The following is an 11,044-nucleotide window of genomic DNA, read 5'->3' as shown; positions in this document are numbered from 1 at the left end:
CCCCCAGCCCAGCCCCGCCCTCCATGACCCCAACGCCTCGCAGCTTTGTGTGTCTCTGGGAATGTGTCTCCTTCAGCCGGCCCAGCTGGAGCCTGAATAAAAAAAACCCAACAAAGAAAGTAAAGTGACGACGAGTTGGTCTGAGGGAAACCTGCTGTAATATCTGGGGGAACACACATTTCTCCCAGGACCCTGAACGCCTCATCTGGGCCGCTCCACAGCGCAGCACCAAATCTGGGTTTTTATTCTCACTGGAATAAAAATGTCTTCAGTGTTTAATTGTTTCACTGAGAGAAAAATTCAGAGTAAAACTCTGCTCTCCCGTCCCACAGCATGATGCTGCCACCACCATGCTTCACAGTGGAAACGTCATTTTCAGGCCGATTTTGCTCCACATGAGGTTCTGCAGGGAGTTCCAGTTTGGATTCCTCTGATCAGACCACATGATACTTTCCCCTGAAGGTCAGATTGGTTAGAGGTTTGACTGACAGATTATTTCTGTGAAAACTTTCAATCCTCAAAGTCCCTCTTCATATTTCTGCTCCATTTTGTGTTTGTTCTTCACTTTAAATCCCTATAAAGTCGTTTGACGTTTGGAGTTTCAGAATGACAAAATAGAAAGTGCAAAGCATCGCCAAGGATAAAAAACAATAAAAGAAGTTTTGATAAAGTCGTTTCTCTGCTTTCTTGAGGAAAGATTCAGCGTTTTAAACCAAACCGGCTCCTTCCTGGCAGCCAGACACACGATGGCTGTCAGCCTGCTTCCTCCACTCTCACTGCAGCAACACGCAGATCTGGAAGAATGCAGCGAGTTCAAGAAAGGAAAAATAAATCTAAGTCCAGATGTGACAAGAAATTCCAGGATTCTACGACTAAAATGAACCAGAAAGAAAATCAGGGAGCGCATCTCGTATGTCATCCAACTCTAGAGTCTGAAAGAAACCCGACAGAGGAGCAGAGAGATGGAGAGAATTATCTCACTTCTTTCTGAGTCGGTCCATCTCAAAACAAAACCCAAAGGCCTTCAGGAAGGAGGGGGGCTGCGCTCATTAGACCATGAAATATTTCATTCTTCCCACAGAATCTGAGCCTTTTCTTTGCAGGAGGAGTCTGCAGCTGTCGGCCTGTTTGTGGCGTAAGAGCGCAAAAATGTTCGTCTGCAGCAGCTGCTCCAGACCATCACGCTGCTGCGTCTTCTCCACCCTGAGCAAAGAGCAGCGAGAATGCAAACACGCAGCGAGTCCGAGTCATGCGACATGTCTGAATGGCAGCAGAGAACTGAGCAGAACCAAACATTTAAACCTTGAAGTCAACCGGAAGCAGTTTCCCTGGAACATCTGGACCAAGCGCTCTGAAGGCACCATGAATTATTTTCCTCCATGTTTAACTTTTTTTACTATTAGCCAACTTTAGTAGTTGGAAAAGTCCAACTTTACCTGCAGAAACACAACAGTTCATCTGTAGTCGATGTCTGCAGCGAGTCGTGCAGAATCAGGAAGTACCGTCTGTTCAGCTGAGGCACAAAAACTGAATGTCTGAGCAAACGTCTCAGTTCTCCTCATGAAGAAACGCAGCAGAAAATGCTAACTTAGAGGTGATGCTATCCTTCATATCTCCGCCTCTCTGGAAGCAGCGGTTCATCCAGGGGAATATTGTCATGATTCATTCTGATTCATGGACCAGAACCTCAGACATTCATGCTGTTTGTTCATCGCCCATAAAACAAACTTTTCTACTTAGCAAATCCAGATTAGCGTTTTTTTGTAGGTCAGTATTTTGATGAATTATGGAAATAAATCAAATTATAAAGGACTCAAATCTCACAGATCAATTATTTAACTGTATTTGTCTGAAGACTTTTGGTTCTGATCTCCATTATAAATATGATAGTGTGGCTGCTGATCAAACCAGAATACCTGAGAGTGAAATCCTGCAGGTTGGTCACATGATTTATGGATGCAACTACTTTTATTTAACATGCTTTATGGGTAGATTAAACCGTACTTTTTAAAAAAAAAACCTTATTATTTTACTTTTTTTAAAATTCAAATTAAAAATGGATACTCTTTTTTACATTTTTAAAGAATTAAAAAACTAATTTAAATGTTAAAACTTACTTTAAATCATCAGAAATGTCCTGTGGCAGGATAAATTAGAACCCAGCTCCTCCATCTCATTGTTGATTTCTGCTCTTACTTTTTTGACAGTTATGAAGCGTAACCGTGGCAACAATGTGGTTTTACAACTGCGAGCAGCTGATTAGCATCTTAAAAGCTCTGTGACCCCAAATCCCAGAGGACCAAAGAGCAGAGAGAGAAGGAAGAAGTTCAAACCATCATAAGGAACAGGGATGGTATCATCTGTGGAACCACAGCCAGGCAGGGTTCAAGAGAAGCAGCAACAGCTAATGAGATGGACTAGCAGTGTTTACCATGACAGTCACGAGAATGTCATACAGTAACCATCTTCAGTCAGAGGCTTCTACAGATTCACTGCAAGACTGACTGCTACTGGAGATGCTTCCTGCCCACAGAATCACCATCCACAACGACTCTTTGAAGATATGTGCATAACATGAATTACAACAACATTTAGTTTCCTTTAGGGATAAATAAAGTGGAGTAAAATGTTGATGTTTCTGCTCTGCTCGACGGAGGACAGACCAGAAACAGCCGTAAAAAGGCAACAGGGAACGTCGGGAGTTTGGAGAGAAAACACATCTACAGGATTTACTTTCCGAAAATCACTGCTAACGTATGTGAAAACTCAAAGCTTGGTGTTAAATCCGTGCTCCAACAATCCAAACATATGGAGCTGTGTGCTGATGTTCCAGCGAAAACAGTAACGCATGAAGGGCGTGTGCTGAATATTTTACATCCAAAAAATGCAAAGTTTAATGCCATGAAAAACACACACTGTGTCATTTAGGGGTTCTCAAACTGCAGGCCAACATCTGGCAAACAGCTGGATCCCACAGCAAAACAACTGGATTTATCGTCCAGAACTCCACTTATTTTACACATATTGGTGTATTTTGGAGTTAACTTTCACTATAGTCTGGATCAGCATCAACAAGCCCCAGATAAGACCTTCATCTTCCGGCTCACCTGTGTCTTGTCTGAACTGGTGCATGGACTGGAGGTCGATGATGTACGGCGAGAGCCTGCTGTCGACCTGGCCGAGGACCACGCTCCCTCCGCGGGGGTCGCTGCTCCGGATGGCCGCCTCGATCTGGTGGGAGACCGCGGGGCTGTAGGGCCGCCACCGGCCGTGCTCGTTGAGCCATTCCCACACCACCACAGCGGAGGCCAGGAGCATGTTGTTACTGGTGGCCCTGGGGAGTAAATTAGTGTTAAACCAGAAGGAAAGACGGGATGAGGGGGGAAGTGTTGGCTGGGAACGGCGCCTGGCAGCTGGAAGCGGAGGCTAGCCACCCAGCAGACACAAAGCGATGTTTTTCTCCCTGTTGTCCGATTTTAATCTGTTCCTCTCTGGGTTTGTGGACATATTTATACCTCATTATGAATAAATAAAATCATATAATGCTGTAAAGCTAACAGATACCCAGGCTTGGAGCCTTACATGGAGCCGCGGAGGAGCTAACACCGGGAGGAGGCGGCACATTCTTCCACAGAGCTCCGGGCTTCTCTCATGGCAGCTGGGCGAAGCAAATCACGGTCCTCCCCCTGTTATACCGCCGTAATGCGTGGATAAAACACCCGGGACTTGAGCAGGCACGAAAAAGTGGATATTGGCCCTGAGGTCGGCTTCTTTCTGGCCGATGTTTTTCCTTCCAAACGGGCCAACAGCAGCTCCGGCGAGTCGGTTGGTTCTCAGCCCGTTTTTTGAGGCCTTTCGAGGGGCAGAAATCTCCGCGCTGTCGTCAGTGATGTACCGCCTCCGTGCTGTGGTTCCCCCACGCCGCGGGATTACTCAGAACCAAAAGGGCATTAAAAACCCCACGAACACCTCTGTGTTTAAATTTTCTTTCAATTCCTCTTTTATTACCGACGTGTCTGGGACTTAGCAATCCGAAAAGCGGTGGCTTCTTCCAACGGCTCCCCAACCTGGAGAGGAAAAACTGGTTCAACCGGTCTGGATCCCCGGGACACAACCTAACACATGCAACCGAAACCGAGCCTTTGTTCTCCGCTGGATGAACCGAACTAATCAGCCTTAAAAAAATAAAAAATCACATTACAAGAGTCTTAAAGCAGCAAATGAGTGAAAGATTCACCTGTTGGACTCCTGCGTCCTCCCTCCTGATCCAAGACTTCTGGAACAAACTTTAACGAACTCCTTCATGAATTAAATCTACCCTTTAGGCTCCAGCATGGTTCCGTCTGTCTCTCCGCTTCCACTCCACACAAAGAGAAATCCTCGCCAACTTTTATTTTATTTAAATAAACCAAACGAGAGAGGAAAAAACCTCTCCCTGTGAAGTTAAGAGGAGAAAAACGGTGTTTCCATGTTTATTCTATCCTTCCGCGTCCATCTTCGCTTCATTGTAGCCGAAAAGCTGGATGTGAGGCTGTGGAGTGGACGAGGACAACAGCCGCCCCCAATCACTCAGCTCCCTCCACTCACCACGCCTAGAAATCCACTCGTTCAGAGTACACGAAACCAGCAACTACAATAGAAAATAAGCACTGCTTTTCTCAATTTTCATTTTATTTCTATCTTATTCCACGCTCAAATAAAATAAAAGGGATAAATACACATTAAAATGCACGTTTTATTTTACATTTTCTGTCTAGTCGTCTGCTGCAACGTTTGAAAAAGTGATGAAATGCCGCCACCTGGTGGAGACATTGTGAGTAAGGTGAATTTAAATGGTTCGGTCCGCAGTTTGATTTTTAAGATTTAATTCTCATATTTACTTAAATGTCCTTGAATCCGAACATTTTATTTCACTAAACCACGAGAAACAAAGTATAAACATCACAATTGCTGTACTTCACTTGTTGATAAGATTTAAGTGAAAATGACGTCATGTCCGGTATCTCAGGCTCCATAGCTCAGGGGTTAGAGCACTGGTCTTGTAAACCAGGGGTCGCGAGTTCAAATCTCGCTGGGGCCTGTGAGTTATTTTTTTTCACTTGAAAAATCTTTTACTTACCTGCACATGTTTTCAACTGTTTAGTTTTGGAGGAAATGATTTGTCATAATGCTTTACACGCAAAGGCGTTATGTTTCATAGGAAGCATCCAGTGAAGGCTGTGTGTTTCTCCGTTTCCTATTTGTAACAGTAAAATATATTTCTGTGATCGTCATGGAGCTCAAATTATGAATAATAACTGTTCCACACTTTTCCATGAATATGCTGGCCTAACATGGTCACAATTTGGTTACTTAGAATAAATGACATGATCATGATTACTACATGGTGTAATGTTTACTGTAATAATCATAAAAGTATGATTAAAAAAATATGGTTAAAAACTAATTTAAAATCATTACTCCCATATGAATACTACGTGTTACTTTCATGCAGTCAACAGTGGAAAAATACGCATATATCTTTATGAATATGAAGTTACTTACTCTGGCCTTACATATATTTACACACCAGTCTTTAACTTTTCTGAGGTTCCTTCCTTCTCTAGTCCTCAGGTTGTTCAATAAAAACTCTATTGTGGCTTTTAAATATGTTGTCTTCAAGTCCATCTAGTGAATATGTCACCTTTTGACGCCATATTGAGCCTTACAGCTCTGATCCGTCGTTATTCTTTTTTTCAATCCCCTCTTCTGCAGCCTTGTCCTCTGGTTAAATTGGTTTCATTTTTTCGGTTGCTGTTGGTTTTAGGTTTATGCTTCTGTTTTCTGTGGTTGCAGCATTTTTTCGTTTTCAGTGTTTTTCGGTTGCATTTGTGTTTTTGTGCGTGTTTTGGAGTTTGCGTCATTCACGTTTTTAGGAGTCAGAGATGAATATGTCGGTTTTCTGTCCAGCCAGCATTTTTAGCCATGAAGTCAAGTCTTTCTTGATATATTCTGAAACAGCTATTTCAGAGTTATTGTGGCAGAATGTTTAAACAGAAGAATTGACAAAATTATTGAAGACGAGGCGCAACATGTGAGACGGTAGAGCTAATTGTAATACAGATTATAATGGATATGGGTGGTGATTGTTGGGTCAGAACCAAAATAATACAACAGAACTCGCTGTCTATCGGAATATTTCCCATCATCTTTCGTTTGTTTCTCAGAGCCCGGATAGCTCAGTCGGTAGAGCATCAGACTTTTAATCTGAGGGTCCAGGGTTCAAGTCCCTGTTCGGGCGGCATCTTTTTTCCCATTTCCTTCTGAAATGTTGGCTGGGCGTCAACATCGACCTAAACTTGTTCAGCTCCGTTTAAATACCTATATTGGGAATAGTTCCGAAAAAATACTGTAAATAAACCTGCAAGGAATCAGAACGAGAAACGAGGGCTTGGAATGAACAACATCTACCGGCGAGGAAAAGCAGGAAAAGTATTCTCCGAGGAAGACAGTCGAGAACAAATATGCAAGGAAAAGTAATATTCGGCCTGGAGTTCATAATTTTCATATTAGTCAAACTCATGACTTTCCTTCCCAACACTTGACACTGATTTAAAGTAATCACTTCGTGATGCCTTCAGTCATATGATCGGAGGGGTTATATATAGAGGAAGTTAGAGAAAACTCCACCCATCCGGCGCGCCGTTATCCTCACAGGCGTGCAAATGATGCAGACCGTGTGTCATGGACGAAGTAAACACTCGAGAAAAGCTCCAAATACAGACAAGAGATGTCGAGATAAAATACTAATACTACTGCTACTGCTACTGCTACTAATAATAATAATAAGAATTAATAATAATATCTCTCCATGTCAAAATTAAGATTGAATTAATTAAAACAGTTGAATGTTTAAGTATTTATGTCACCAAAGGGGAGGAAATAACAAAAGGAAGTCAATACCAGAGATATTGTTCAAGCTTTTCGTTGGTTTTGTATTGAGTATCTTTACAAAGTACAAGTATAACAAGTAAATAAAGTATTTTCTAGAGAAAGGTGCAGGCTTTGCTGCATTAAACTACTCACAACAAAATTACACAAATTAAAAGCAATAAATAAGAACACAAACAAGAACAAAATACAAAGAAAAATAAATAATATCCTTGTGATATTTGTAAGGACATAAACAGCTTAGTCTCATAGTGAGTTCATATATTTGAACCAGGCTAATTGAATGATTGCAGTGTGAAAACTCGCCGTGCTGAGGCATCGTTTTGTGTTTTAGTTGTTTGTTTGCTGTAGTTCCTGGTGGTGGTCTGCCACTTCCTCTGTCTGGTTTTCCAGTGAGTGATGCAAACCGTCATAATCATAATCAGCAACCCAGAACACACAGCTGCAGAGTACCAGTGCTGGAACAGAAACTGGGAGGAATCTGGAAGTGCACACATCCAAGGACACGACATTAAGACATTAACCTAAATGTAAAAATATGCCGCTTGTTTACAGTTTATTATAACTGCACCTCGTAAAGCAATGCATTGTATATCATCTTGTAGATAATAATATAAAGAGCTAACAGGAGATAAAAAGTCTCTACCAAAATGGATTCTGGTTTCTTTCTCTCCGTTTCAGAGAAAAAGTCTCTAGGTTACCAAAATGTCTGTTTGTGGTTTTGATGGTGATGATGATCATCTAAAAACAGACTTTGTTATTCTGATTATTCTGATTCTGATTAATTGCCAAACTAGGCAAGAGGGGCAGTGTATAAAAACTAAGTACACCCCTGCTGCTTGGACGCATGTGATGTAAGAAGGTAGCAGACAGAGGATCAGCAGAAAGTTTGACAGATTGCTGCTCTGAAGGTTTGTGTGTGTCAACACAATGCCAGGATGGAAAGACATCAGCAAAACCCTTAGCTTATGTTCACACAGCAGGTCTTCATGCTCAATTCAGATGTTTTTCTGAAATATTATATTTTTGTGTGGCTCACGCTGCGCATTAGTTCATCCTACTAATTAAATGCAACCGCAATCAGACTCCTGAACGGTTTACGACTCCAAAGCACAGAAGAAGAACGTTGGCGCCACACAGCGGCGCTCTGTTTACAGAGGTATTGATGGATGCCGTCATCTATAGATTAATGTTAAAGTTATCCAGCGATGGGAGCCGACAGTATCGTTACAAGATCTTAACAAGATGCAGGAAGCTGATAAAAAGAAATCACAGTGGAGCACTGACTGCAGCTCCTGGAAAGACGTCTGGATGTGGAGTCGGACCAGGAGTGGATGTGGTCCATAATAATAACTTTCACCCATTGATTACATCCAGATTTCAGGCTTGGTGCAGGATAATGATGCATGTCTCACATTAATGATGTAAAAGTCATTAAATGTACAAATCAATTCTGAAAAGATCAGAATTGTTCCGTTCAGATTGTGAGAAAGTCAGATTCAGGTCACATTTTCCTGCTGTGTGAATGTAGCCTAAGTAATCTCGGAAGGGTTAATAGAACCTCTTTGGGTTTGTTGAACTTTTCTCTAGCATTAGGGGGAACTCATTAACTCCATATCAACTGCTAACTTTTTGCATTTGTCATCCCTAGAAGTTCAGGACATAGACGTTGGAATCAGAGTATAAAAGCTGAAGCCCAGTGATGTTATCATATCAGGCAGATTTCTGCTGGAAGGAACAGTTTTGATGCTAAAACAGAGGAATGCTTACTATGAATCCGTGTTCCTTTTCCAATTATCACGCGTCCATTCATGCTGGCAATACAGTAATACAGGCCCAGATCCCCCACTTCGACACCAGCGATCTTCAGAGCTAGAGACCGATTCAAGAGACTCGCTGAATGACGAAGACTGAGCTGAAACACTGAAAACAAAGATTGTAATTGTTAATGTTTAATTTGGACTGTCACCAAAAAATGGAATCCTTCTGGATCAGGACTAAAAGTTCTGGCCTACACTCAACCGGCCGTCCCTCCCTGAGGCTGGCGTGGAGGACAATGGTCGGAATGAAGCCTGGGTTTTGTTTAAGCCACGTTGTCGTGTCGTACAGGTAGGAGATGTTGCACCCCAGTGTGACGTTTGATCCAAAGTGGACCTGCTGGACCTCAGCAGCTGGAACAAACAGCATCCAAAACCCGGACATGGTAATAAAACCTGGAGGGGATCAAATGGACCAAAGCAGAACAAGTTTAGGCAAAACAATCAACTTTCTGACAGTACCAGACCGAATGTGAAGATCAGTGGCTGGTTGTTATCTGAATGGATTGAATGAAGCATTCTTAGTACGTTCTGGACCCAAAACAGAAACCATGACCCAGAACAGTTTTTACTGTCAACACTAATGTGTAAGCAGGAATGGGGCAGGTTCTTGGGATCAGAACTTGATTGATGGAAACCCGACGGATGGATAGGACAACCAGGAAGTGACACTCAATCAGGAAGTTGAGGTTTACCCTGGTCAGATAGTTTTCCAGGGTTTTCTTGAGGTTTTCTTGCCTTGACGTCATGACAGAGGGAAGGATTGGTTTACTGTCTGTTCCCAGTAGAGCTCATGTCTTGAGCTCATGTCTTGAGCTCATGTCTTGAGCTCTACTTCAACACATGAGGTTGTTTCACCAAATGTAAAATAAGTGCATGACTGAAGACATTTGAGTTCTATGATCTGCTCAGTCTTTAAACCATGATTCTGTTAAAGCACCAAGTAGTTAAAAATATCAATGAATAAAATGTTTATTAAGCCACCAAACTCTGGATTGAATCTTCTGTTTGGCATTCAAAGAGGTTTTCTCCGTTAATTAAAAAACTAATGCTGTTGTTCTCGTCCCCAAAGTTCCTGGTTCTGTTTTTTCTGCTTCAGTTTGTAGATATTTATTTATTTTTAGATTAGATGTTTTTTTTTAGAAATTCTTTTACATCTTCCTCGTGGTTAGGATGGTAAAATGCATATCTTTATGCCAACTGCCACCATAATTCAATGTTCCCACATCTTCATCAAAGATTGTAATAAAAGCCACAGATTTATTGAAAGTCATCCCACTGCGTGGAGGTTTACACAGTGATTCCACTGGCTAAACTTGAAGCTATCAGAAAGTAAAAGATTTTTGCATTACTTACAAATGAGAATCATCGTAGTCCAGTCTGCCTTCATCTGGTTTATCGTTGTGTAGGTGAGAGCAGCTTCAGCTTCTGCAGACCACTGACTTCCTTTGAACAGCCCACTCTTTCCACTGAAAGCCCACTTCTCTCTTCTGTTTGATTCCCCTTCCTAAAACCTGTCAGCTTTGTTTGAGATTAAATCAAGATCAATCCAAAGTTCATGTCTGTGTTATGTAGTAGTTTTTTCATTTTGGGGTTTAATTTGAAGATAAATAAACTTTTTTTACGGGCAGCATGAATTGGGTTTTGTTGTGCTTCCGCGCTGAAAGTGTGAAATGGCTAAACAGGAAATGAAAGCCACAAAACTAGCAGGTATTTTTAACGCTAAGTTATGGAAAACAAACAACGGAGATATAATGGAACTAAATAAACATGAATATTTAAACCACAACTTTTGCTTTGTCTGTGTTGCTAATTGAAGATGGATGGAAGATGAATAAATCAGATTAATTTGAATTAAAATAATTTAAATTACTTTACTCTGGCAGGTGTGCTTTACTTTCTTTTGTTGCCATTGGTGATCTTCAAATTTGCAAACAAAATGTTATCCAAGGGTAATATCTTTTATCAATCCATGTAGGAATCATTTAGACTGAGCTGGATAAATATATTTAGTGAATACTTTATATTGAATCTCTCATCCCAGACCAGTCATAAGCTGCCCAGTCATTCCTGCTCTAGTGTGTCCCTGTCCTTTGTGCTTTGTATGTTCCTAAACTTAACAGAAATAAAAATACCGTCATAAAATATGTTGGTCTGACAGGTCATGACTTATTAAAAGGCATCAAGGAGCTGTTTGTAATTCCCCAGTCTTTCTGCATGGAGTCTCCATGTTCTCCCTGTGCATGGTGGGTTTTCTCCAGGTACTCCGGTTTCCTCCCACAGTCCTAAAACATGAC

The 11,044-nt window shown here is 41.6% G+C and overlaps 1 protein-coding gene, 2 non-coding genes and 1 gene segment (V, D, J or C); 2 read left to right on the top strand and 2 right to left on the bottom strand.

Annotated features, from left to right (window-relative positions):
• The window catches only part of LOC103472394 (E3 ubiquitin-protein ligase DTX1), a 27,925-nt gene extending 23,234 nt beyond the window's left edge, over positions 1-4,691 (bottom strand). The window contains exons 1-2 of one of the 4 annotated variants that reach the window (XM_008422019.2): positions 4,238-4,691; positions 3,108-3,334 (exon numbers count right to left, since the gene is read on the bottom strand). In XM_008422019.2, the coding sequence (XP_008420241.1) occupies positions 3,108-3,334; positions 4,238-4,305 (295 nt within the window). In that variant the 5' untranslated portion in view covers positions 4,306-4,691. Of the gene's footprint in view, positions 1-3,107; positions 3,335-3,564; positions 4,197-4,237 lie in introns of those variants that run through there. The other 3 variants (XM_008422026.2, XM_008422040.2, XM_008422036.2) reach the window with 3 other exon arrangements.
• A 316-nt stretch (positions 4,692-5,007) lies between these two features.
• Positions 5,008-5,080, top strand: trnat-ugu (transfer RNA threonine (anticodon UGU)). Its single transcript has one exon. It is a non-coding gene; the product is annotated as a tRNA-Thr (tRNA).
• Positions 5,081-6,207: 1,127 nt separating this feature from the next.
• trnak-uuu (transfer RNA lysine (anticodon UUU)) lies at positions 6,208-6,280 on the top strand. Its single transcript has one exon. It is a non-coding gene; the product is annotated as a tRNA-Lys (tRNA).
• Positions 6,281-8,554: 2,274 nt separating this feature from the next.
• On the bottom strand, positions 8,555-10,142 carry LOC108166162 (Ig kappa chain V-II region TEW-like). The segment is given in 4 exon segments: positions 8,555-8,577; positions 8,701-8,853; positions 8,946-9,143; positions 10,104-10,142. Coding segments are annotated over 4 exon segments (408 nt in total).
• Positions 10,143-11,044: the final 902 nt, after the last annotated feature.

Source organism: Poecilia reticulata, linkage group LG1, assembly GCF_000633615.1.
Source record: "Poecilia reticulata strain Guanapo linkage group LG1, Guppy_female_1.0+MT, whole genome shotgun sequence".
NCBI lineage: Eukaryota > Metazoa > Chordata > Actinopteri > Cyprinodontiformes > Poeciliidae > Poecilia > Poecilia reticulata.
The sequence above is the reverse complement of the archived record's forward strand: the minus strand, read 5'-3'. Positions and strand labels throughout refer to the sequence as shown.